Here is a 26,850-nt window from a genome sequence, read left to right as displayed (position 1 = left end):
CTTTAATTGCTATATATTCATCATAGTCACCACAACCCATTTATCTCATAATCTCTCAGCTTTTGAAGCCATGGCGTTTCTAAGAACCTATAGCCTTTGTTTTTTTCCTCTTCACGGTACTCCTCTCTTTCTCTACGTTCTTTACCGATGCAAAGAGGTTTGAAGTCGGAGGTAGCGGCGCGTGGGTTCCAAACCCGCGGGAAAACTATGGATCTTTGGCTGGAAAGAGCCGTTTCCTAGTACACGATACACTCTGTATGTACATATAGCTTCTCTTTCTCACTAGTCATGTAATTACTTTTTGCTGTGTTTTTGTTTGGTCTGAGACTCTTAGTTTGATTCTTGCAGATTTCAGCTATGCTAAAGGAATGGACTCGGTGCTAGAGGTGAACAAGGCTGATTACGACGGATGTAATACCAAGAATCCGATCAAGAAAGTGGATGATGGAGAGTCTGAGATCTCGCTTGAACGTTCTGGTCCGTTCTATTTCATCAGTGGCAATGAAGATAACTGTAAGAAGGGACAAAAGCTTACTGTCGTTGTCTTGTCTGTTAGGAATCCGGCTCCTCCTCAAGCTCCAGCACCGGGAAATTCTCCTCCGGGATCAATGCCACCTAAGTCTTCTTCCCCTGTTTCTCCTGCCACTTCTCCACCGGCACCTACACCACCTAAATCCTCAACCCCTGTTTCTCCGGCCATTTCTCCACCCGCACATACACCACCTAAATCTTCTTCCCCTGTTTCTCCGGCGACTTCTCCACCGGGACAAATGCCACCTAAATCTCCTACCCCTGTTTCTCCCTCTTCAGCTCCGGTGACTTCTCCGCCGGGATCAATGGCACCTAAATCTTCTTCCCTGTTTCTCCGGCGACTTCTCCACCCGCACCTTCACCACCTAAATCTACTTCCCCTGTTTCTCCGTCTTCTGCTCCGGTGAGTTCTCCGCCGGGATCAATGGCTCCTAAATCTTCCTCTGCTGTTTCTCCTTCCACTGCTCCACCTGGTTCAATGGCACCTAAGTCATCTTCCCCTGTTTCTCCGGCGACTTCTCCACCGGCACCTATGCCACCTAAATCTTCTACCCCTGTTTCTCCGTCTTCAGCTCCGGTGACTTCTCCCCCGGGCTCAATGGCACCTAAATCTTCCTCCCCTGTTTCTCCGGCAACTTCTCCACCGGGTTCAATGGCACCTAAATCTTCCTCTCACGTTTCTCCGGCGACTTCTCCACCTGCACCGATGCCACCTAAATCCTCTTCCCCTGGTTCTCCGTCCTCTGCTCCAATGACTTCTCCTCCGGGATCAATGTCACCTAAATCATCTTCCCCTGTGTCTCCGTCATCTTCTCCGGCGACTTCTCCGCCAGCACCTCCGTCATATTCTCCGGGTTCTTCACCGCCAGGACCAATGTCACCAAAATCTTCTTACGCCGTGTCTCCATCTTCTGCTCCGGGAGAATCTCCTTCCTCTGTTTCTTATTCGCCGTCAGATTCTCCGTCAGCATACTCGCCGTCGGAGATGGGTCCCTCGGGAGATGCTCCATCAGGCTCAGCGATGGGTCCTTCCGGATATGCTCCGTCAGCATACTCTCCGTCGGAGATGGGTCCCTCGGGAGATGCTCCGTCAGGTTCGACGGTGGGTCCGTCTGGAGATGGTCCATCTTCTTCCGGTGCTATCACTTCGCCGTCGGAGGCTCCAGTCGAGGAAAAGTCATCCGCCAATGGTATGACCGTTATGTCGGTAACTACAGTTGTAAGTTTGGTTGTAACCATGTTTATGTCAGCTTAAGAACACACTTGGAGGCTAGTTTCATTCGTGTCTCTACCTTTTTTTATTTTTGTTAATTGTTTTTGGATTCCATCGTAATTATGTATTATTGAGTATAGTTGGATAATTTGGATTGTTGTTTTGTTATAATAAATAAGAGTCACACTATATTGTGCTAAACATGATAACTATGTTCAAAGGTATTTAATTTTGTGATTAATACTACTTACGTTTTGAGGTAAATGTGATTTAACTTGGGGACAAAATTTGTCTTATAATCAAATGAGGCTTCAGCGTTGTAACAAGCCTTAGCTCCGATTGGTACTAGCATTTTTCTAGCGATGTTAAGGCTTGTTAAGAACAAAGTGGTAGAATGCAGTTACTTCGTTTAACTCGTGTAGGAGACCAAAACAAAGTAGTAAAGTTTTTAATAACATAAACAAAGCAAATCCTATATATTTCGTCTAAATGTTTAGATTTGCGTGGATGATATTAATAAGTTGGATGAGGATCGTACCAAGCTTTTGTGTAGTTCTATTCTCTTACAATGGCATTAAAGGCTAATTGTAATTTAATTCATTTACCTACCAAAGCCCACGTAAGGGAAAAGGCATAAAGGACTTTCTCTTTTCTTTATGTCAATATCATCAATGCAAGAAAAGTTGAACAAACAAAAAATCATCAATGCAAGAAAGTTCTTTTTATTTTTCCACTTAATTATGTTTGTAGGATTTTGACAAAAATACTTACAAGTCTTGCTGTATTTTCATTGTTCTTGTATCTTTTGTGATTTTTCAACGGTCACTACTTTACAAAATTCAATGCTTATTTCTTCTCTCTGTCGGCAGTAGAAACCTATAGAGTATGGACCTACACTGATTTGCACCTTAGATTGGTCAATGGATTCGAATCGTTCAGTGCGTTTTAAACTTTAACTAGGTTTTGATCCGCGCTTTAAAAAGCGCGGGTTATTTGTTTGTTAACATAAAATTTATTTAGTGGATTTTCATAGTTTTTCACAATTATATACTTATATACACTAAACAAAAGTTATAATTTGTATTTAAGTTTAGGTGTCTAATATAATTCAGAGAAATTTTATGTGAACTAAATTTTTGAGATTCGAAAAAGTTTTAACCTTGTTAGACGTAGATTTTTAAAATTAAATATTTATTATAAGATTTTTACTAAAAATACATTATTTTCAATCAGAAATATGTGATGATTAGAAACTAAAGCTTATTGTAAAATGTATATATATATTCATCATTTTGAATTTACAAAAAATTATATTCAAACAACCTTTAAAATGTATTTAAAATTATGTGAGTTTACTTAATTTAACCCATTAAACACGAAATAATGATTTAACAATATATTACAATATTATAGTTTTGGTATCTTATCTCTGTCATTAAACAAAATCAGAAAATTCATCAAAAAGAGAGTCCTTGTTTAGAAAAGAGTCATCAAGTATTTGTTTCCGGAAAGTATAAAAACACCTATAGTGAGATAAAATTCCTAAAAATAACTAATGTCATACGACATGAAGAATTCTGCTTTAATAGTATAAACTAAATTTTGATCCGCACTTTTAAAGCGTGGGATTATTTTTTCAGTCGACAATTTTTTATCCAACTGAAATCTGTAAAAAAAATTACATGATTTATATATTCTAACTATTTTTCAAGTTTAATTTTTTTTTGTGTACATATATATTTTATATGTTTTAGATATGTTAAAATTTTTAGTTTGGAAGAAAATTCTGACATGCGCTATATAAAATAATTTTTTTGTTATATTAGGTTTTAGTCCGTGCTATAATGGAGAATCATTATTTAAAAATATAATATTGTTGTATATGAATACATAAATATTAATTAAATATTTTAAGTTAAAAATTAAGTTAGCATTAAGTTTAATATAGCCATATATAATATACAGTTGGTAATTAGTTTTTAATGCTAACTTTTTTTTTACATTTTTCAAAAGGTACAAAACCATTTATCAGTTTTCTTTATAATTAGAAATAGATTATACAATATTGCCAAATCTTGAAATATTGCTTAAGAGATGGGCAATCATAGCATGCATCCTCGTGAGATATTTGATATGAAAACAAAACGATTTGATATGAATCCCAAAACAATGTGATTGTAACTGATCGGTGCATGAATCTATAGATATACAATTTTCACAAAAAAACAGGCACTTGCTGCGTAGTACTTCTTACAACGTTCACCAAGACCGGCAAGATCGTATCCTTGTCGACTTTGATACCTGGTAGTATTCTTTCTTCCTTCACATATTAACGAAAAGCTTGACTACTTAATACAAAAACAAAACAATCAGCACCTCTACATACACACAAACATATAAAAACATATATACTGAACACACACATACACATATTCTAAACATATGCAGACACATATAGGCACATACAGATATAAACTGAAACTGAACATATTTTTTTTTTTTTGATCGAACAGCTACTTCATTCATAGACCCAAATTTAAAGAGTTGCAGATACAGAAAGATTAAAGGAGTTCAGAGCCGATTTAGCTAGTGCATCGGCAACAGAATTTGCTAAACGCGGAATGAAAAAATACAAGATAGAATCAAAAGAGAGCGCCATAACTCTGATATCATGGAGAATCCCTTTCAGCACCACATGTTGATCTTGAGTCTTCAAGAGCATAATGAGGTTCTTCGAATCTGAGAAGACATGAAGCCTAACGACCCGAGAAGATAGAGCTGCAGACACAGCAGCCTTTACCGCCAAAGCTTCAGCTACCAGAGCTGAAGGAACACATCGTGGGTGAGAAAACGAGCTCTCTGAGACAGCATCCGTAGCATCACGAAGTTGCCATCCAAGCCCGCAGTTGCCCGTCGTACTATCCCAAGCTGCATCCGAGTAAGAAGACCATGTAAAAGAGTTAGCAACAGGGAAAATATTAGCACACGGGACCACAGAGTGTGGTACTATAGGTGTTTCCATAGCCCTTTGAGCTGCAGTCCAAGCTCGAGCATCCTGAATAGCCTTAAGAATTGTGGACTCCTCTGAGAAGAATTTATTTTCAAACATCAATTTATTCCTATTAGTCCAAAGGATCCAAAGGATCCAGGGGTACAAGGGAGTGGTTCCAAGACCCACAGGGGGAAGGGAGATCATCCTGCAGCAAATTTGGAGAAGCTCAGCTACCGAATGGATAGCTTCTGGGGATGGTTTGTGCAGACAGGGCGCTAAGTCCCAGACCTTGATCGCAAATGGGCATTGTAGAAGGACATGGACCTCTGTTTCCATAGCGCCGCATCTCTTGCAGATTGGAGACACTGAAATTCCTCGGCTTCCAAGGTTAGCTCCAACAGGCAAGGCACAACTGTTTGCTTTCCAAAGAAAGTGTTGTATTTTTGGGACAGTTTTCACCTGCCATACACACTTCTTCCAGTTAAAATCCCGATCCTCTTGCTCTCCATTGCAGAGTTTAGCTAAGGCGTAGCCTGATTTCGTCGTGTAAACTCCGGAAGCATTCAACAACCAAGCTCGTTCATCTTCCAACGGAAAGAAGCTCGGAACCAGGTTACATATTTCTTCCTCATATTGAGGGACTGTTTCTCTGATGATTTTGACATCCCATTCCTTGGAGATAGGATCAATCAGTTTGCTGACGCACCAGTGCTGGTTTTCCTTCGTGGGGGGGCCGATGATCGCTCGTGGAGTCGACGTAGAGATCCATGGCTCCTCCCATAGTTTGATGGAGTTGCCTGATCCTAGAGCCCATCCCAAACCTTCCCGTAGGAGATTCCGTCCAATCAGGATTCCTCGCCATCCGTGAGATGCTCCCGTCGTCGGTATTGTGTCGAGGAAAGTAGACCTGTGGCAATATTTACCAAAGAGGATTTGAGCCAGCAGGGAAGAAGGGTTTTTCAGTAATCTCCAGGAGATCTTTGCAAGCATTGCGTCATTAAATTCAGCAATCTCTCTAAACCCAAGGCCTCCAGCACTCTTCGGTTTGCAGAGCTTAGTCCAAGCGATCCAGCACAGTTTTTTCACATCCGGGGTGAGATCCCACCAGAATCTCGTAAGCACTGATTGCAGTTGCTTAACCAGGGAGAGAGGTAGCTTAAAGCAGGACATAGCGTAAGTCGGCATTGCTGCCAACACCGCTTTGAGTAGGATCATCTTCCCTGCTCCGGAGAGGTAACGAGACGTCCAACTATGTGATCTTTGGCGAACCCGGTCAACTAGAGCTGCAAAAATATCCCTTTTGCGGCGTCCAAAGTTTTCCGGTAATCCCAAATACTTTCCTAAGCCGCCATCGTTGGTGATGTTAAATTGTCTCCTAATTTTCCTTTTCAGTTCGCGCGGGGTCTTTGAAGAGAATGTTATCGACGATTTTTCCAGATTTATACACTGGCCCGAGGGCGCCTCATATCTTTTCAAGATTGAGATGAGGGACGAACAGCTCCTCGCATCCGTTCTACTAAAGAACATGGTGTCATCCGCAAATAGGAGATGAGTGATTGCCGGACTGTTGCGGGCCACCTTGACGCCAATAATCTCTCCTCTGGATTGTGCCTTGAGACATAAACCCGATAACACTTCCGTACAAAGGATAAAGAGATACGGTGAGAGAGGATCGCCTTGTCGGATGCCGCGGGAGGGAACAACTTGTCCTTGCGCAGAGCCATTAATCAGATATGAGTATGAGACCGAAGTTACACACTCCATGACCCAAGATATCCATATGTCATGGAAGCCAAAGCGGGACAGAACATTGCGTAGAAAGCTCCATTCGATACGGTCATAGGCTTTACTCATGTCCGTCTTTATCGCCATACTGCAACGGACCGTGGCTGCTGAGTGTTGAAGATAGTGAAGTACTTCGTGTGTGATAAGAACATTGTCAGCAATCGCACGTCCTTTTACAAAGGCAGACTGGTGGACCGAGATAAGCCCCGGAAGAAGAGGTTGCAGGCGCCTTGTGAGAATCTTTGCAATTATCTTGTAATGTGTGTTGCACAAGGCTATTGGTCGATACTCTGCGATCTTGCGGGCTCGCGAGACCTTTGGTATTAAGCGCACATGCGTCTCGTTTTGACGGTGGTCCAGGGATCCCGATGCAAAGAAAGCTCGGATGTCCTTTGAGACGTCATCTCCGATTATGTCCCAGAAAGTCTGGTAGAAGCTCGCTGAGAACCCATCGGGTCCCGGAGCTTTGTCTGGGTGTATGGAGAATAAGGCTTCCTTTATTTCCAGTAGGGATGGGGAGGAGATCAATGTTTGGTTCATCTCTGCGGTAACTGATGGAGATATACTCTCCTGAACCACCAAAGAGGAATCTGACATTCGTGTTGTAAAGAGATTAGAATAATAGCTCGAGATTGATCGGACTATTTCATCTTCTTTGTATACAGCCGCTCCTGACCCATCCTCCAGTACTGTGATGTTATTTGTCGCTCGTCTTCCTCTAGTCGAGGCATGAAAGAACCCGGTGTTGCGATCTCCACTCTGCAGCCATAAAATACGACTCCGTTGTCTCCAGTATAATTCTTCCTCGCGGTAGGCTGATTCCAATAGTGATGTGAGCTTCGTGATTAGGTCTTGATCAGGACAGGAACTGGAGAGTGCTTTCTCAAGGTCTTCTTGGCCTTTCTTAATCGCCAGATTACTGTTTAAATTCTTTTCCCGAGTCCACTGTATAATGTTGTGCCTGATCCGCCCGATCTTGGAGAGGACAGATTCAAATGGTTCTTGTGACCAGTGATCTGCAACCAGCTGCCTGATTTCCGGTTTGTTTTTTAGTCTCCTGTCAAACCGGAAAAGGCCTTTCTTCTTCTTCAAAGCCACATCGAAGTGGATGACTATAGGTCGATGATCCGATCCTTCAAACCGAAGATACTCGCTACGCCCCGCTGGAAACTGTTCAAACCAGGAACAGTTCGCCATTGCGCGGTCGAGTCGAGATTGGATGAAGTGGTTGTATCTGGTTCCTCTCCAGGAGAGGTGGTTGCCGGAGTGTTTAAGGTCCCAAAGCCCCATTTGGGAGACAAAGCTCCTAAACGAGAGAAAGGAACCTTCCCATCGAGCCGGACCCCCAACCTTCTCCGAGTTATCCAGTAGGTCGTTAAAATCACCCGTGATGAGCCATGATTCATCTCGACCTTCCCCTAGTTCCATTAGCTTTCTCCAGAAGGCAGGTCGCTCGGAGGCGACCGGATTGCCATAAATGAAAGACACAAAGCTACATATTCCATACGCCTCAATACGAGTATCAATAATATTTGGTGACGAGAATAGGATATCCACCTGTATATTATCCTTCCACGAGAGTGAGAGTCCGCCTGCTACCCCAATCGGAGGGACTGTGAAGTGATTCTTGAGCTCCGAGTTCTTGAACAGTTTGAAGAGAGCTTCATCTTGGTTCTTCGTTTCCATCAGGAACAAGACCGCTGGGGAGATTTTCTTTCGAAACTCCCTTATTCGCTGGACCGTCAAGGTAGGCCCTATCCCTTGACAGTTCCAGCTAACACATGCTAAGGAAGAGATGGTGGAGGAGGATGAAAATCCTTCCCCTTCTTCACAATTGGCGGAATGATCTTAGGTCCCTTTGGTGTACTGCGAGACACACCAGATAACCCTCCTCCAGCGACAATTGCATCAGCCATAAGCTTGCGTCGAGGAGGGTTTCTACGTGGTGAATTCTTTCGTGGTGAAGCTCTGCGTGGTGAGTTCTGTGCCTTGGTGGTTCTCCTGCGTTTCACCGCAACGCCCTGAGTTAGACTACGGGAAGTTTTCTTTGTAGGCTTTTCTCCATCAGCTTTTCGTTTGCCGGCTGCTTTAGAGAGTAAGGGCAGGTCAGCTTGTTGCGCATCTTCTTCCTCTTTATCCGATAACAGAGGTCCCAAGCGTAGGGAAACATGAATCCTGTCATCACTGAGAGTTCTGATCGGTGATCTCTCTCCAGGTCCCAATCTTCCAGAACCGAAGACATTTGAACTCGAGGGTCGAGTAATAATCATGTTGTTTCTTGGGGAGTGGGGTTCCTCCCTTGTTTGGCTATCAACAACCAGCGCTCTCTCTGAGGCAGCATTAACCTCAAGACGCTCCAGCGGTGAGATTCTTTGGGTTTGCGTCGAGAGTCTTTCTGTAGCAGGCAGACGCTCTTGGCTTAGAGTAATTTCTGAGTCCCTCCTTTCATTACTGCTAGTTCGTTGAGTGTGAACAGAGAGTCTTTCTTTTGCAGATGGACGGTCCTCCCTGTTAGTGCTATTGGTTCGAGGATCCGAGAGACGAGAGTCCAGATTCCTTTTTCTGTTTACTTCTGCAGTGGCACTTGGTGATCTTTTAGACTGCGAGCTTGCTTCTCTAGAGGGAGAGACACGAGTTTCTTTAGGTTCCTGGCTTTCGCGTACACGCCATTGAGAGGTGTGAACCGATGGGGCAGGATCATATTGGCGTTTCTGTGATGATCGATTGTCATACGATGGAGTTTTGTACTCACGCAGAGTCCTGTCATCATATCGGCGGTGGTTCTCTTCGAAGCCAGAGCTTCTGCCCGAGGTGCCTTTGGAGTAAACCTCCTGGGAAACAGGAGGTGCATCTCGAGATGCCTTGAAGTTTGTCCATCGAGCTCCTTCCCGATGGGAGGGTTGATTCTGTCGCGCATATCTCCTGTCTGCTTGTCTTCTCTTTTCTTCTTCCAGTTTCTCCAGTGTGTTCTGTTGAGAAGTGCTCGTATGGCGTCGTTCTCCATTAGTTCTTGGTGGCTTGAGATAGCAGTCATTGTCTTCATGGGAGAGGGATTTGCAGAGGAAGCAGTGTTTGTCAAGGTTCTCATACTCCAGCTCAATTTCTACAACTGCTTTGGAGGGTAGCTCAATATCCATACACATGATAAGAGGTTGGAGACCATTAATTTGTACTCTAAGGCGGGCTCTATCAACGTCCCGAGTTACTATCGGTCCCAAAGCTTCTCCGATAGCATCAATAGCGCCATCATTCCAGTAATGGAGAGGTATCCCGTGGATATTGATCCAGAAGGTGATGCGGTCTGGGAAGGAGTCAGAGACAACCGGTTCCCAACGCTGCAAGATTAACATCCATCGTTTGAAATGGAACGGTGCCTTCGAGAGAATGACCTGCATATCTTTTTCAGATTCGAAGCTAAACTGAAACAGGTTCGGTCCGAGTGGTCGCCCAGTTATTCTTCCCACTACATTCCAATGCTGGAGAAAGAAATCGACCAGAGCTCTTGTTTTCTGTATGGCGGGATTGGTGACTCTACCAATCAGAGTAAATTTGTTCTTCTCAATGAGATCCGACACATTGGATTCAGGGATTCGGATCAGCGGCTTCTTTGGTGGTCTAGGCTCTTCCTGCCATTTTCCTTTGTCTGCTCTCGAGAAACGATGAGCCATTGCAGCGGTGTGACCGTGAAAGACAGAGACTACACAGAGTAGTAGGTTTCACGGAGATGACGATTGTGTAGTAGCGGCAGAGAGAGAAAACCCGGTTGCAACAATGTAGGAAGTACCACAGACTGTGGGAAAGTTGCAGAGAGCTTTAGAAACTGAATGAGAGTTCTTCACTTTTGGAGAAATAGAGTGCTGATGCTGCGCAATTGACCGAAGTGGTTCGCCATGGTGGGAATCGTCGGAAGCAGGAGGTTCTGACGGTGAAGAAGGCCGGCGACGGCTGTCCCTCCGACTAGGTCGGGGGATGAACCCGGAGGATAATGCGCAGAGAGGTCTATTATCCGGGGGTCAATCCCAAAAGGGAATGGTTTTTGAAAAAAGAAGAGCAGACGTTGGTGGAAGTTAACTCAAAAAGGAAGGTCAACTTTGCTTGCAGTGAAGAGTCTCGGGGTTAAAGACCGTTCTCTACCTTCGTGCCTGGGAGAGAAAAAGTACGTCACCTAATCTAATTGGTTGGTGTACGTACGGGGAAATTTTTAAGAGTAGAAATATACAAAAATGCAAAATTACTGAAACTGAACATATATATACTCATACATACACACATTATATACTGAACACATACACACACATATACTGAACACATACACACATATACTGAGAGTGTGCAAAATTAAATATATCTTATTTAAATATAAACTTAAATAACAGTTAAATATTAAATGCAAAATTCGTGTATTTAATATAGGAGAGTATTTCGGGATCATTAATTTTTTGAATGATTCTATAATTACCAAATGCTTGAATTCTTTCCTTTTTGGCAAACTTAAATGCTTGAATTCTTTTGGATAACGATTGGTTCCTTTTTTTTTATGGTCGATTTTAATTAATTATGTTAAATTAAAAAAAGATAGTGGCAGTTTCTGGTAAATAACTTCAAAACTCAAGGACAAAAATCTATTAGGTATTTTGCTTTAATAGTATAGATAATTAAACTTACGGATGCTGAATAATTTCATTGCGCAAAAATTGTCTTACGGATAATTAGCAAATAATTGAAACTAGCAGATTTCTTTTAGCAAAAAAACAAATTGTGAAGCTAAGAATTAGTTCACAATCTTAATTTGATGATTGCAAAAAGCAAAAGGTAGTTTAATTACAGTAAACTCAGTTATCTGAAACCGTAAGGAAAGTTATTGTGAATGATACCAAAGCATTTAAAGACGATAGCTAAGTTTCCAAGGCCATTAGAAGTAACACGTAACAACTAGCCATTGTATCATCGCAAGTGTAGCCCCCACGATGATGTAAACATGTTTCGAACGCTACGAATCGGCCAAGTGTTATTAAAGGACACAATGACCACTGATACGCATTGTCTCTCTCTTGGACCCACCAATCACCAAGTTCCCTCTCAAACATCTTTCGATACATGGAGCACAAAGATTGAACAAAAGTCATTTGTTTAAAATATTGTCCAGATTTGTTATGAGACTAAGCTTGTATAAAGAACCACCAGTACCTTCTTTCATTCACCTGTTTAACGATAATGTTCTTTCCTGATACTAGCTTAGTAAACCCCCATTTAGGAAAGACAGTTGAATCAAAGTTGTAAAAAACAGTCCTTAAACACACAAATATTCCAACATATTAGTTTAAGGGAATCATCTCTAGTCAAATCCTAAACTTGCAACCTTCTTTTTTTCTAATTGAATGTTAAATTTAATTCAAAAAGAAAAAAACTGTTACAATTATGTGTGTCCTTTCTTATGATTCTCTATACAAATTTTTCCTTAAGAACTTAATAAAAAAAAAATTCCTTCACTTTACTTCCTTCTTCATCCTTTAGTTTTGTCTAGTTGAAAACCAGAACCGTAAACCCCCTTCTAGACTCATGTCCTTCTTTTGAATGATTGAGAATTTATCTCATTGTCTTGTCAATCAGTTTTGCAATTAGAGCTGGTGGTGAGGCAGCTTCACTCTTCCTTCTTCTATTTCTCTCGTCAAATACTATGCATAGAGACTTGAAGCAAATATCTAAAAGTAAAGAGGAAGAGCTTGTCTTGATTTTCATCGGTGATGATTCTTTTTATTTCCATTCAGCTTGTTGCATACTGATCATTCAGAACTCCTTTTGCCAGAGCTACCCAAACTTGCAACCTTACATGTTAGTGAAATTGAATACTTTCAATAGTTACCATAAAACAAATATGTGGCTAGTAGGTAACAAGAAGTCAGAGTTTATGATCTATGAACATTATGTTAGCGTTCATTCCTGCTACTAGCTTAGACAGTCTCATGTAGCCATGGACTCTGCGTTGCAACAACACAATGCATGTAGAATGGAAGATCTATATCTAATTGCATCTTTGCAAAAGTTAAGGTTTTTTTGTATTCAAAAAAGTTCAAACTCATTAGTCATGATAATTAACACTATCAGAGCTATAAAATGTAACAAAAACTGTTTTCATACTTCAAAGTTAAAAGCCCTCAACAACAAAAGAGAAAAGAACAAAGAAGTGAAATGTGAAAGTACTTATAAAGGGAGGAGTCGCTACTCTGTATGTAAAGGAGGTATAAGCTTAAAGAGTCTCATCCTCAAAAAGAAGCTTTTAAAGATTATCCCAAACTACAACAAAACGCAGGCCTCGCTTGATCACTACGTTTTCATCTAGAGAACGTAGTAGTAACCCAAGAAAAGAAGCATCAGTGCCACAAGAGCGGCTGGGGCAGCATAAATCCAGTAGTTAGTCGCCTTCTTACGCTTGAGGATAGCTCTCGGGAGTGTTTCTGGTCCTCCTCTAGTGCGGATCCTGTTCCTCACTTGTTTCTCCTTTTGTGGTTTCTCCTCCACTGGTGCTTCAATCTCCTCCTTCTCAGCCTCAGAAGCTTCTGGAACTTCCTCAGATACAGCCTCGCCTCCGTTCTTCTTGGCCTTCTTCTCTCTCTCCTGCAAGATTGAGAGTTATTAGAATGGAAAGAGAGAGCATTGATATACTACAGAAGAAGAAGAAGAAGAAGAAAGTGTAGTTACCTTTTTCTCTTTCTTCTCAGCTTCCAGTTGAGCTCTTTTAGCAGCTTTAGCAGCAGCTTTCTCTGTCAGCTTCTTTTTCCTTTCCATGGCTTGCTTGGCTTTAGCAATCTCCTCTTGCTTTCTCATCTCTCTCAACGCCGCTTCATCTACCTTTTTCTCCTCCTGCGGCTTTCCAAGACCATAAACTTCATCATCCTCTTCATCAGCAGCAACAACATTCTTTACTTTCGCTGCATCTTTAGCTTTCTTCTCAGTCTTCTGAACAGTAGCTTCTGGTTTAGGTGCAGAAACTGGCTCCTCCTTTGGCTGCTGCTGCTTTGCCTTAGCTTTAGGGACAACCTCAGTTTGAGAAGGTGCTGCCGCCTTTGATTGCGGTGCCTCTGGAGCAATCAGAGGCTTCTCCTCAGGGTTCCTCATCCTTCCATCTCGGCTAAGCTGCCTAGCATCAAGCGATGGCAAGAGTCTCTTCTCGTAATCCTCTCTGAAATTCTTCTTACTGCACCAGAGGGAGATGAATTTCTCAACCTCTGCATTGGAGAGCGCCTCGAGCTCCTCTATGTTCTTCTGTGCAGCCAAGTCTCTAGCTTTGTTCAACACATTACGCCCTTGGTAAAATCCAGAGTTCTGTATCAACACATACAAAAAGTGTTTTCAATATTTGCACAAAACCATTCTCCTTTCACAAGAACATGTTCAAAAGTATGTGTCTTTGTATCATACCGTCTCATCTCTTTGCTTCCTAAGCTCACGAATGTTTGAGTAAGCTTTGTCCCTCTTTTCAGTCACAGTCTTCAGCTCAGTCTCCAGGACCTGAATCTCGTCTTTCGCTGCTTTCACCTTCTCACTCAGCTGATTAATCCTTGCTGAAATTGCCTGCCTCTCCTTCTTCACTCCATCCAAGCCAGCACCCATTGCCTGCAAGAAAAGCATCACAAAAACACATATGAAACAACTTCTACACACTTAAAACTTCAAAGTAACCAACCACGAGTTCTCTTACCTTGACTTGACCTTGGATATCATCTTTATGACCCATAGATTCTTTGATCTTAGCTCTCAAAGCCTCATTAGCAATAACCTTGTCTCTCGTCCCTTCAAGCAGCCTGATCTCTTTGAGAAGCTGCTTCTCCTCGGTCAAAGGAATGCTTTCATGTTGAATACGATACTGGTAGCTGTATATCTACATTATTCCACAAACCCCAAACCAAATGAGAATGAATGCTACAGAACAGGTGAAAATAAAAAAGTACAGATTGTTACCATATTATTCAACTCTTCCTCTGAAGAACAGATAGCAGGCCCACGAGCATTCCCACCATCATTCCCCCTCAGCTTCCCCAGAGCTTGCTGCAACGGCTCCATCTCCTTTCTCTTCTCATCAAACTTGGTGTTGAACCCTTGACGCTCCGTCTTCAACGGGTCCAACAGGTCAAACAACTCAGATCTCTCCGCCTATTGCATCAAAAAAGAAACTCCCAAAAAGTCAAACCCTACAGACACCATTCAATCAGAGAGTTCCAAAAAAAAAAACAAAAAGTCTTTTACCCTCTTAGCTTTCAACTGCTCGAAAACAGCACTCCGGGCCTTGTTCAGCTTCTCAAGCTCCTTATCAGCTACATCGAGCTTAGCTTTGATCTTGGGATCGTCGAAATGACGGTACTTGACAAAGTAGAAAGACCGAATCTGCTTCGCCGCGGGCCACTCTTCCGCCGCGTCCTTTGGCACATCAGAGATCAACACATTCTTCTTCTCTTCGGCTTTCTTCGGCGCCTGCTCGCCGTTTGAGCCGAACTTGATGGCGGCGCCCTTATCCGCCTTCCCGTTCGTCTCGGGCTTTCCTTCGAAAGGAGCCGGAGCTACCTCGAATCCACCGGCGGACTTTACAACCTCAACACCCATCTTCTCGAAACAGAGCAAATCAAAACAGAGGATCCTGATCCAAACATCGATACGTCAGTGGATCGCAACTAGAAAGGATTAAACTTTAAGGATCTAATTCAATATCAAATGCATATATATACAGACAAGATCAGTTCGGGGGAAAAAGACAAAACATACGAACAGCAGATTCGAAATGTACAGACAGAACAGGGGAAAGATCAAACCTTTAAAAGGCAGAGTCAACGGAAAACAATTGTCGGAAGTCAAATTAGAGACGATCAAAAATGATTCAGAAGAGATTAAAAAAGCAGCAATAATCGAAAAGCAAATCAAAGTCAATATAGATTGTTAATCACACAAGTTTTCAATTAGAGAGAGAGATAGAAGGAAATGAAGGGGTTACCGTGAAAGGGGAGAGAAGTGGAGATCTGAGGAAGAGGAAGAAGAAGAAGGAGAGGGAGATCAACTTTTGTGGTGGTCAGATCTCAAATCTAAATATATCTTCGATTTTTAGAAAAGCCCACGAATTGCCTCTCTTTCTCTCTCCCATTAAAGTCAGATATATTTTACCAAAGTGGGTAAATATTTACTCTCTCTATCTACTGATTTTTTTTAACCCTGATTTGGGTCTTTCCTGGTTTCCTTCCTACTTGTTTTGTTCATATACATGTCTATAATCTTTTATTTAAAAACATTGATTATATTCGTAAATTGATTTTGAGAATTGCAAGATTTTTTTTTTTGTTAAATCTTGGATACAAAACTGTAGAGCTGTAGAGCCCATGACCTTTTTGTAACTAACAACTTTCAAACGTGACGGAAATACAAGACACATGCTTTTAAATGATCAAACTTGCTAATTGCAAGCATGGAGAGGTGTGTGTGTGTGTGGTGGTCACGGGTCTTGCGGCTAAAGAGTTTTTTTTTTACTAAACCGAAAGAGATTTGTAAGAGTTAAAAAGATCATTGCGGGATTTGTAACTAGTAGGATCACTGTAATCGGTATAGAATAAAATAGTGTGGATAACAATATTCGATCAAAACCAACTAACTAACTAATATAGAATCTTAGTTAACATCAAACTAGTTTGTTGGTAACCACATTTATAAAAATAGTGCTTGGAATTTTTTTATCTTCAAGACTTTATTATGTGGTATTTCATTTCATTCATGTGTCCAACAAATTATCATGTTTTTTTCATTTCATTATAATTTATAAGCCAAGGGTGGGCAAGGTGGTAGATACACCAAAGAATGAAACAATCTGTTACCATCTCTATCCGTCGAGTTTACTCATTGGTTTAGACGGTGATTAGTAATTAACAAAATATTAAGATTCATCGTTTAGTAAACATGGAAAGTTAACGAAATACTGAAAGAGTACGTTTTCTTAGTTGAGAACCATTCTTAATAAGAAGACAAAAGTTGTTCAAGGTAAAAAATCAAAAAATCAAAGAGGACAAAAAGTGGGAATAGGTGGAGAAGAAAGAAACAGTTGTTAGGTTGTGTTGAAAACGTGGGGGAAGTCTTCTTTGACGTTAAAAGTCTCGTGGTTACAGCTGTTCACTTGTCAGAGACACACGTCTTCTCCTCTCTCTCTTTGTTTCCGCTTCACATATCAAGTCATGCGTATTAAGATTCTTTGCATCGTACTCTTCTTACACGAGCTGAAGTTCAGACGTAAGCTGAAATTCCTCAAATACCCTCCTAGCTGCTTTTACTCAATATTGTCAGCACGAACACGTGACGTGAACAAGAATGCCTGAGTGGCGGAGCCACGTTCAATAGGATGGGTTCACTGACCCCAACAAAAATTTAAATTTGGTGTAAATTACAAAGGTCCATTGTATATGCCCCCAATCTGAAATACTTTTTACCCTCAGTTTAAACTCACTGACCCCCATAAGAATATTTCTTGCCTCCGCCATGCCTCTAAGATAAAGAGTAAAGAGAGATGCAAAACTCTTTTATTTTTTTGGTGTAGTGTAATAAGCCTCAACTTTCTGAATACTGTTCTTAATATAAATATAGAAAACGAAGATTTGGAGTGTCTTTGTGTGTTTAATAGAAATACACATTTTAAGTTTTAGGGAGGCAATTCCTCTCATGCCCCTATATCTCACTCTTCAATCTTTATTAGATAGTTTTTTTTTTAATTTTATATGTCTAACGAAAAATCATAAAATTAAATCGGAAACGTGAATATTTTTTATTTGATTTATAGAATTTGATAAAAATATTTCAAAAATAAAAAAAAACTGTTTTTCATATTTTCACGAAAATCAATTAAATAGGATTAAAAACGTTTTTAAAATATTTTTTTCAAATTTGAAAGGTATAGAAGTTAAATACTTGTCCATGGGTTCACTAATCTATGGGGGGTTAGGGTTTAGTTTTGAAGAGGGGAAAAAGATTTGATTAGGGATTTAATGTTTTGATCAAAAATAGAATTATGAAAAAGGGGTATAGAAGACTAAGGGAGCCTATAGGAAATTGTGCGTAGAGAAATAGGAGTACATGAAAAGTTGACTCAGTTTTGGGTACAAAACTGGATTTCATTTCATAACTCCGTCAAACTTGACGTAGAGAAAATACATCGGTCTAAGCCACACCAGACAGGTTTAGTCTAAAATCCATTTTACCTAAACACGCTTAACCGGTTTCTTAATATGGCTGAGGTACAATCCATAGTTTCTTGAATATGTTCATTCATCGGAAGCTAACGCAGCTTGTTTCAAACAATCCCGCATGATCTCTCCAAGTATGGAACAAGCATCCACGCATAGATGCATTGCCTGCAAAATTTTGAAACTTGTTTGGTTAACCATGTCTAACACGCTCCTATCATCCAATTGGTTCATAATTAAGTGCTAAGGTATGAACACGCTACAATCTAATTTGTGCTATAACTGACCTCATGTCATGTGCTTCTAGACAAAGGAAACAATTAGATGAAGTCAATGGCAAGAAACGAAAGACCGTTGTCTCTAAGAAGCAATAAAAGGAGATGAGGTATTATTGGAGGGCATACCTCGTTGATATTAGGCCTTGTCCATTCACCAGTGATGGTCAGATGAGTAACTTCACAACGAGATGGCATGCATGTCATCATCAAGCTTCCATTTTCACATCCTTCCTCTTCTCTAACCGGGTCAATCATAAGGATTTTACCTATGCAAGATTTTCAAAACCGCAGCAGGCATTTTTATTTTCAAAGTCAGTGTTTTCAGAATAAAGAATCAGGAGATCAACAGTAGCTTTATATGTCTCTCAAAGCTCGACCACATGGCAATCTTGTTTATTTCAAATTATGTGTTACTTTCTTCATCAAACGCTAATGAGCTTAAGAGATAGTGCAGAGGAATAAGTGCAACTTGTTTGTAACATGAAGATACCACTGAAACAGCTGTGATAAGGTCATAAACCATAATCCCAGCATCCGGTATAGCAAGACTGGCACATGATTATCACAACGGAGTGGTCGCCTGCAACCCAATACAAAATTACAATTTGATAACATCAGTAACGCGATAGAACTTCACGTACCTTACTCTCAAGAGCAGGAGGGGCAGCAAAAGTAGTGTAGCTTACATTGCAATTCAATCTGCCAACATCACTATAACTCGTTGCTTTCTTACTCTCCCTTGGCCCAAATCTAACAGAACAAGCCAAACACACGCCAAAACAGAATTAGTCGACAGAAAAAAAGAAGAAGCAAATTGTGAAAACAGACGATGTGGACAAATGTTATCTAATACACTCACACTGAGACAATGACTTTTGTGTTACCAAACTCAGCATAAGCAGACCCAGAAGCTGAACTCACAGCACCTGTCTGAAGCACTGAAAGAGAGTGAATTTCAAGTTGGGTTAGTCACAAAAAAGAGATGTTTCACCGGTTTCATATGGGTTCTTGTTGCAGGGACGAATGTTAATGTTTAAGAAAAGAAAGGGTTTTTACAGGCAGGTCGGCACTTGGTGGAATCCACGGCCATCAGGACGTGTCCAATAGAGGTCAGAACCCTTGAAAAGAGAATGTGGTTTGTAAAATTTGTATAAGTATTCTCCAATAATCTCTTTTTTTTTGTGCACCAATAATCTCCAAAAATATCTAACTTTAGTCAAACTAGTGCCAAATCAGAAAAAAAATTATATACCTTCCAGTCACAGCAAATTTATAATTTATAAAAGAAAATACTATTGGAAAGAAAATTGTCACACACAAGAATACGACGAACGGTGGGAGGAACTACCAACTGCCAACAATCAACTAAAAGCAAAGTAAAGTGAACTCAACGTATAATGTGCATTACGTTTTCCAAGAAGAAAAAACAGTGATCTAGGTCCTTTACATTATCAGTCTATATCGCTAGCTCTATCTAAATATTGTTCTTGCACAATTATCAAACACAATCCATATCTAGAATAGAAAACAAATATTTGACCAAAAAAAATAGAAAACAAATAATCAATCACATATTTGAGAGATAAAGAAAATAATCTATTACATGGCCAATACCAACATATTTATTCGTTTATCCTCTAATTATCAAATTGTGTTTTATATAGTAGTGTATATGAGAGAAATGTGAACAGATTTATTTACTCAAATAAGTTAAAAGCATAATTCTTAATTTCTTGGATAATAGACTAATTACTTCCTTTGCAAATCAACACACTTGTCCTTTTGAATTAGACTAGAAGCAGTCATTCGGTCATTTCAAAAGCACTAACCAATACAACTTGCGTAACTCATCAATATATTTCTTAAGACTTTTTTTGACTTAAACTCTTAAAGATTTAATAATTTACTTACCATGCAATGCGGACCACAAAATAGGTGTTTGACGTAACAATTTTTCTAAGAAAATCAATATAAGCATTTTAAGTTTTAACGGATTCGTTACTCATTTTGACATCAGAAAGCATGTATATGATGCATAATATCAGTAAGCTATGTAACTGAAATGGTAAACCAAACTAATAAATGTTGTTTGTAAATCAAAGACTCCCAATAAATTTTAACTTTTGCACCAAAGAAAAAGACTCCCCATAAATCAAAGTCAAAAAGAGATCGCACCGTTTCTAGGAAGTGAGTTAAAACCAAAACATATTTGTAGGAAACTGAAATCCAGAAGAATTCTATAACTCTCAGTTTCATTTCATCTTCTTTGTTCTCCAAGTCAGTCTCAGATTTCTTTCTTTTTTTTATATATAAGCCAGTCTGATCAGATTTACTTCTTTAAATCTATTTTTATACAAAAGAGTTATTTACGGTTTAGTTAATAAATCCTCAGGAGATTAATAAATCTTCGACTCCTCTCGGATAGTGAAGTCCCCGGAGCTTTGTTACATTCTCACGTCAAGTCCCCGGAAGATTTAAGAAACCAGGTCTTATTTGTTTCTGCTTTTTAATTCCCCATTGTCATCACATCTTTAAAATGTGTTCTGATTGGTCGATAGAACGAGAGAGTATTTCTTATTTTCAGACATGTCTTTTTCGAACTATTTTTATGATCGGCTGATACTTGTGACGATCACGTCGTTACGATTCGTGAGTCCCTTGTTTTTCGTTTTCCTCATCGACTATTTCGGGATAAATTCAAATTCGAAATCTTGATACTTTTCTTTTCAGAATTAACGATGAATATTTAAAGTTATAGCAAATCTTCATTTGTGATAATATATTTGCTTCTCTCATGATCCTCCCACAAGAGCTTGTTACGTTGACCTAATTTTTTTTTAATCACGTAACCTTTTTATTTTCAGATTCTTTATGAAAAGACTATTCAATGGCGTTTTCATCAAACTCAGAAAGGAGATGGGTTTTTCCTCTAGCAATGGCTTCTCTCATGTTCATATTCCTCACAGCTGCATCCTTCAACATGGGTCTCCTCTCTTCCGTGCGTTCCATTAACTCACTCATCTTCTCCTCAGATAATCTACCATCCACAAACGAAACAACCGTCAATTTCGTTGAGTCAAAGATCAACAACCACTCCTCTTCTCCTCCTCCTCCTCATGTACAGTCTAGTCCTCGCTTTGGTTATCTAGTTTCAGGTTCAAAAGGCGACTTAGACTCTCTATGGAGAGTGTTACGAGCACTGTACCATCCTAGGAACCAATACGTTGTTCATCTCGATCTCGAGTCTCCTGCCGAAGAAAGAATCGAGCTGGCTAAACGTGTGAGTGAAGATCCTGTGTTCACCGACGTTGGAAATGTTCACATGATCACAAAGGCTAACCTCGTAACGTATAGAGGACCCACAATGGTCGCTAATACGCTTCATGCATGCGCCATTCTTTTGAAGAAGAGTAAAGATTGGGATTGGTTCATCAACCTCAGCGCCTCAGATTATCCTCTAGTGACTCAAGATGGTACGTATACACATTACCGTCTTCTTTTGTATCATTGGATCATCGTTGTTAGTTTTTTTTTTCATTTGCAGATCTTATTCATACATTCACAGGGCTGGACCGGAACCTCAACTTTATCGAATACACTAGCAAACTAGGCTGGAAAGCGTAATGATTCTTATTATTTTTTATAACTGACAACAAACTTTGAGACGTGTGCGTAATGATTGTTTCTTATTGCAGAGAGAAAAGAGCAAAGCCTCTGATCATAGACCCGGGGCTTTACTCGACTAAGAAATCAGATGTCTTCTGGGTTACACCTCGTAGAACCATGCCTACTGCATTCAAACTATTCACTGGTAATGAAATTTCATTAACTCGGTAACAAGAAGGGTAATGATTATGAAACCTGTGGCTTAAGTTGTGTGCATGTTTCAATGAATCTTAAGGTTCTGCTTGGATGGTTTTATCACGGTCCTTCGTAGAATATTGCATCTGGGGATGGGACAATCTTCCACGGACACTCCTAATGTATTACACAAACTTCCTCTCCACGCCGGAAGGATACTTCCAGACCGTTATATGCAACACACCAGAGTATTCGAGCACGGTGGTTAACCACGACCTGCATTACATCTCATGGGACCGTCCTCCAAAGCAGCACCCTCGGACACTCAACATCACCGACACGGAGAGGATGATTGCAAGCGGAGCTGTGTTTGCCCGCAAGTTCAAACACAACGATCCTGCTTTGGACAAGATCGATAAAGAGCTGCTCAGTAGAGAAGGTAATGATGGGAAGAACTTTACACCTGGTGGTTGGTGTTCAGACAAACATAAATGCTCCAAGGTTGGCGATCCGTCAAGGATCAGTCCTGGCCCTGGAGCTAACCGGTTACAGGAGCTTGTTAGCAGACTTGTTTCGACATCGGATCAAAGGAAATGTAGATAGGCGGCTCTCTCGATACACTTACACAGCTGAATGCTTTAGAGGCGGTTTTTGTTTTTAGATGTTTCATGTCTAATTTAAACGTATACTTGTTACTACAATGTGACCAAATAATATACCAACTCACGTCTTCTCTTCACATAGGAAAAAAAAAAACTATTCAAAATAACATTTAGTTATTTCAATAATTGATTTGAGACAAGAAAGGCAACTAAGCAACTTGTAGAATAAACAGAGATGTTGAAATGTTCATATGAGACTCAATCAAACATGTATATGGTTCATGACGATTTGTTACAAGCACGTAGATATGCAATACACAGGGACAATAGTGTATATGTAGTTGTTATACCACAGCGACTTTGAGTTTTTACAGTCTATTTACAACAAAAGTGTATACAAGAGAGAACTAGAAGAGAAGGAGGCAAAGGAAGATGCAAAAGAAGAAGAAAATGGATACCCGATTAAGAGACTTCTCAGTCTGCATCATCCTCTGGTTTTGTTGATAAGGCTGAGCTATCGCGTTTGTGAAGGTTCCGAATATCCTGGTGTAGACCATGTCCCCAAACATCCCGATCACCGGGTACAGCAAGCTCATCATCACCGCGTTAGCAAGGTCTGTTGACTCAGTTGTGGTGGTGAAGCCACGGGAGGAGTATCGGTGGTGGTTGTGAAACGTTGGAGACATTGTTCGGTGGTGGTGCAGAGGTAAATCTGGAGTGATGGGAGTGTTTGATGGAGCAGGTCTACGAGGTATCGAGTCTTGTTGTTCCTTGGAGTCAAAGGATGGAGAAGAGATGCCTCTTCCGTAGAGAGGAACCAATGAGGTGATTGCAATGTTGGATTTGCAGACAGGGCAGTTGTTGTTGTTGTTGTTGTTGTTCTGGTGGTGGTGGTGGTGGTGGTGATCGATGGAGAGAGAAGAAGAAGAGAGCTGAACATGTAGCCACTTGTAGATGCAAGGCCAGCAGAAAAGGTGTCCGCAGAGAGTGACCACCGGATCAAGAGCTGTGTCTAGACAGATGTTGCAATCAAAACATCCGCTGCTTTCGTTGGATTGAGATCCTGTTGGAACCGTGACGAGATTAGGTTTTTGTTTGACCGTGGAGCCATCATCATCATCAGAGCTGAAGAAGTTTCCTTCCATGGAGAGGCAAAAATCGCTAAATCTACAACCAAAATAACCTTAATTTCTTTGATTTGTGACTTCTAATCAAAATCTCTTCTCTTTTGCTTAAACTATGCAACGGGAAAACATTTTATAGATCAGAATAATCAATATATAAACAGGGATTCAGATTTCAATTCTCTGAATAAGAATCCAATCCACAGCAAAAGACAGATGATGATGGTGATGATGATGATGATGATGATGAAGAGAGAACCTACCGAATAGATCGCCGAGGGGGGGGGGGATTGGATGATGTTAATTCGCTCTATAAGTCAAACTTACGATGACGATGATGATGATGGTGGAGGTTTTAACGACAACGACGGTGATGGCTTTGGCTTTGTCTTTGTCTTTGTTTTTTTTTAAGTTCCGAAAAATTAAAATATTATCGAAGGGATCCCTATAAATATCTGACCAACCACTTACTCGGTTCTGTTCCAACTAAATCTTTTTAGTTTTTTTTTTTGTGTGGACTTGATGACATGTATTTCTCTTCTTTGGGAGCTTGAACGATCTGTGACAGCTAAACAAGACAACAAACACAAAGGCTAGGAGGATATGATCATGTGAAGATAGTACTGATGATTCTTGGTATGCAGTTAGTAAATTTTTTTTTTTTTTTGGTAAAACCAAACATATGAGTTAAATTTAGCTATCTGATGCACAAAGATGTTGGTATATGTTTGATGCTCTTTTAGACAAATGAACTTCTCAACGCTCATTCTCTGCTTCATCAGATTATGATTGATCCTCTTAAAGCTTAGCTTAAAGATTGGCAAACTTTTATTTCTTTTCTTTATGGTGGGCTACTCGCCAAACACATCTACACTCAACAGACGCTAACGAAAAAATTCCTCAATAGAATCAGACATCTAAAATTTTCAGAACATCCTCTATGTTTTTCATCGCTTGGCAGAAAGAGGGCTCATCAGGAAGGAGATAGCAAAAGTCTCATTAAGCCAATCCAACGAGCTTCTCACTGATCTCCCACACTTTACGAGCCTTCTCAACATCACTTGCTTCTTCTGATAACTCATTCTCGAAAGACGCCAAAGTCTTGTTCCAGCTCCAGTTAACCCCTGATTTCGTCAAGCTCGGATCACTCACCACCTGAATTTTTTTTTTTTTTTTTAAATCTCCATTGATTGATGGGGATTGGTGTTTATGGGATCCCATGCTAACTACAAAAGTATGCTACGAGTTGTTATGGTTCACATTTATCTTTTGAACCAGATGAATAAACGATTTGGTAATTTAAAAAAAACATTTCAATGCAATAATCCATACAAATCAATCTACAAACTCATAGTTTTACCCTCAGCTTCATATCATTTTGCTGTCACACAATAGAAAGATAACACCCCAAAAGTATGACAATAGTATATATTAATCACATAGCATATAAGAAATAAAAACAATATTTTGTGGAATAGAAGTCCTCTAGTAAGGCATGGGGGAGGCCTGAGCAGCAGAGGAGTAAAAGAAATAATAAAATTGAGAGACAATAGCGTTGAAGAAGACGAAAGAAGCACCCGCAGCGAATACTCCCTTACGAAGAGTCTGACAGTCTGGAGGATTGTCCATGAACATAGTCCTATACTTTGTGTGGTATGCATTCTCTACTGATCCAGCTAATAGGCATGTCTCCGCTATCAAGAAGAACATCCTTTTTCGCCAAGAAAACAACAATCCCAAAACCAAAACAGAATTGATCAGTTCAGAGATAGATTGAAGCAGAATTGGATTAGTAATACTTATGTTATGTTAGATTTGAACTATAGAAACATTAGTAGTTTGGAAAGAGAATGGGAATTTGCAAGCTGATCGTTATATATATATATATAATATATATTATGATGTTATTATGTTAATATCATTATAGACCGACGAGAGACTCTCTCGGAGAGAGTTCAGTGCTATTTCGTTGTGTTTTTAAACACGTTTGTGTTCCTTAGCTATCAGCCTATCATCAATCTCTAATCCAGTATACCTTCTTCTAATATATTGGACGGAAGCCCACAACATAACATAAAGTACTAAGACCAAGCTTCGATTGTATATGTTTGACTCTGGATTTAAATCATATTTTAATTTCAGTTATTTTAGTCAAAATCGCATACTAGAATCAGTTATATCCAGGCTAGCTTAAGTTAAGGAATATATATATGATATGAACTAGTGGAGCTAAATCCTTTTTTTGAAACTAATGGAGCTAAATAACAACAAAAAGGTAAAAATATTACCAGCTGACAATGAAGAGAACAAGGGCAAGACCGCGTGAACCACCAGGCTTGAGAGGCTTCCCACAACAGAAGCAACGGCTAACGAGCATGATAAGGAGTTGACTAGCAACTGAGAAGAAAAAGGCTCCAATTCCATACCCTGTGGCTCTGTCAGAATCATACACACAATAGTTGTATTGCACCTCAGTGTCCTGCACAACCGTTGCCTGCCCCACCAAAAAATTAGAAAAGAGATCAGATAATCATCTTCTTGCTGGATGCGTTTAATAAAGACTTACAGTGCTTCTTCTTTGTTCAGCAGCAACGGCTAGACCAAAGGCGACAAGGTTGAATACAAAGACTATGGCTGAGACAATCTTCGACGCCATGGGTTCACCTTACTCTCGCTCTCTTTCACAAAACGTTCCTTTAGATTAGATATAAAGACAACTTTGTTTGCTCAGATTTGATCATATCGCCTAACGGAAAAAGACACGTTACCATTTCATTATCTGAAGTGGGTATCTCACCTTTTTCTTTAATTATTCTTATGGTTCAATAAAAAGTACTTTTGTATCTTGGAAAAGTTTATCTAAGAAATTGAAGGAAAAATGGATGGTAGTCAAGGATGCGTAGAGCTAAAGGTGGACATGTGCTTCCTTGTGTGAGACGTCTTTGTTGTTTATGGCAAAAAAAAAAGAGATTGGTTTTCTTCTTCTTCTTTTTTTTTTTAATTTCTTTGAAATTAACGTGATGGAATCAAAGTTAGTTTTTCTTTTTGATCGTTTCAAAATGGAAAACAGCTTGGAAAATGCCTAAAAACGTGAAAAGATATTAACACGGGAATCAGATTCCTACATGATTGGAACATGTTACCAATATAAGAAAATTTAAAATAAAATGAAGAGTGAAAAAGAAGAGATGCTTATAGAAATTCTAGTTGGATGTGTATGTCGAAGACTTCTTTATCAGTCTAACAGAACAAAAGCTTAAAACCGAAGAATCATTCATTAGTAACATAATCATCTACGTGATACTATATGGTTCATT

At 39.9% G+C, this 26,850-nt stretch overlaps 5 protein-coding genes and 1 pseudogene across 7 annotated transcripts; 2 read left to right on the top strand and 4 right to left on the bottom strand.

The window, feature by feature from the left end:
• Nucleotides 1–70: 70 nt before the first annotated feature.
• LOC108855618 (early nodulin-like protein 2) lies at nt 71–1,945 on the top strand. Its single transcript, XM_056997719.1, is given in 4 exon segments — nt 71–109; nt 111–255; nt 349–669; nt 942–1,945. Coding segments are annotated over 4 exon segments (1,350 nt in total). The 3' UTR covers nt 1,787–1,945.
• Nucleotides 1,946–12,636: 10,691 nt separating this feature from the next.
• Nucleotides 12,637–15,667, bottom strand: LOC108854784 (proton pump-interactor 1). 2 transcript variants are annotated; one of them, XM_018628444.2, is made up of 7 exons: nt 15,505–15,667; nt 14,766–15,153; nt 14,481–14,672; nt 14,221–14,400; nt 13,941–14,135; nt 13,221–13,844; nt 12,637–13,136 (listed from the first exon to the last, which is right to left on the bottom strand). In XM_018628444.2, the coding sequence occupies exons 2-7, from the start codon at nt 15,117–15,119 to the stop codon at nt 12,858–12,860; spliced, it is 1,824 nt and encodes a 607-aa protein (XP_018483946.1). In that variant the 5' UTR covers nt 15,120–15,153; nt 15,505–15,667; the 3' UTR covers nt 12,637–12,857. The 2 variants fall into 2 exon arrangements, with proteins under 2 accessions (XP_018483946.1, XP_018483947.1); XM_018628445.2 differs by lacking the exon at nt 15,505–15,667 and adding an exon at nt 15,326–15,481.
• Nucleotides 15,668–16,443: 776 nt separating this feature from the next.
• LOC130503067 (exosome complex component RRP41-like) lies at nt 16,444–18,969 on the bottom strand (annotated as a pseudogene).
• Nucleotides 18,970–20,336: 1,367 nt separating this feature from the next.
• On the top strand, nt 20,337–22,547 carry LOC130503068 (beta-glucuronosyltransferase GlcAT14A-like). 2 transcript variants are annotated; one of them, XM_056997716.1, is made up of 5 exons: nt 20,337–20,492; nt 20,871–21,479; nt 21,551–21,626; nt 21,702–21,817; nt 21,908–22,547. In XM_056997716.1, the coding sequence occupies exons 2-5, from the start codon at nt 20,894–20,896 to the stop codon at nt 22,408–22,410; spliced, it is 1,281 nt and encodes a 426-aa protein (XP_056853696.1). In that variant the 5' UTR covers nt 20,337–20,492; nt 20,871–20,893; the 3' UTR covers nt 22,411–22,547. The 2 variants fall into 2 exon arrangements, with proteins under 2 accessions (XP_056853696.1, XP_056853695.1); XM_056997715.1 differs by lacking the exon at nt 20,337–20,492 and having other exon boundaries at nt 20,784–21,479.
• Nucleotides 22,548–22,661: 114 nt separating this feature from the next.
• Nucleotides 22,662–23,957, bottom strand: LOC130503069 (E3 ubiquitin-protein ligase RMA3-like). Its single transcript, XM_056997717.1, has 2 exons — nt 23,797–23,957; nt 22,662–23,576 (listed from the first exon to the last, which is right to left on the bottom strand). Exon 2 carries the CDS (start codon nt 23,552–23,554, stop codon nt 22,817–22,819), a length of 738 nt encoding a protein of 245 aa, XP_056853697.1. The 5' UTR covers nt 23,555–23,576; nt 23,797–23,957; the 3' UTR covers nt 22,662–22,816.
• Nucleotides 23,958–24,819: 862 nt separating this feature from the next.
• On the bottom strand, nt 24,820–26,366 carry LOC130503070 (uncharacterized). The gene is made up of 3 exons (XM_056997718.1): nt 26,100–26,366; nt 25,822–26,027; nt 24,820–25,244 (listed from the first exon to the last, which is right to left on the bottom strand). Exons 1-3 carry the CDS (start codon nt 26,187–26,189, stop codon nt 25,019–25,021), a joined length of 522 nt encoding a protein of 173 aa, XP_056853698.1. The 5' UTR covers nt 26,190–26,366; the 3' UTR covers nt 24,820–25,018.
• Nucleotides 26,367–26,850: the final 484 nt, after the last annotated feature.

The sequence above is a fragment of the Raphanus sativus genome, unplaced genomic scaffold (assembly GCF_000801105.2).
Source record: "Raphanus sativus cultivar WK10039 unplaced genomic scaffold, ASM80110v3 Scaffold0784, whole genome shotgun sequence".
Taxonomy (NCBI): domain Eukaryota; kingdom Viridiplantae; phylum Streptophyta; class Magnoliopsida; order Brassicales; family Brassicaceae; genus Raphanus; species Raphanus sativus.
This window is presented reverse-complemented; position numbering and strand designations above follow the sequence as displayed.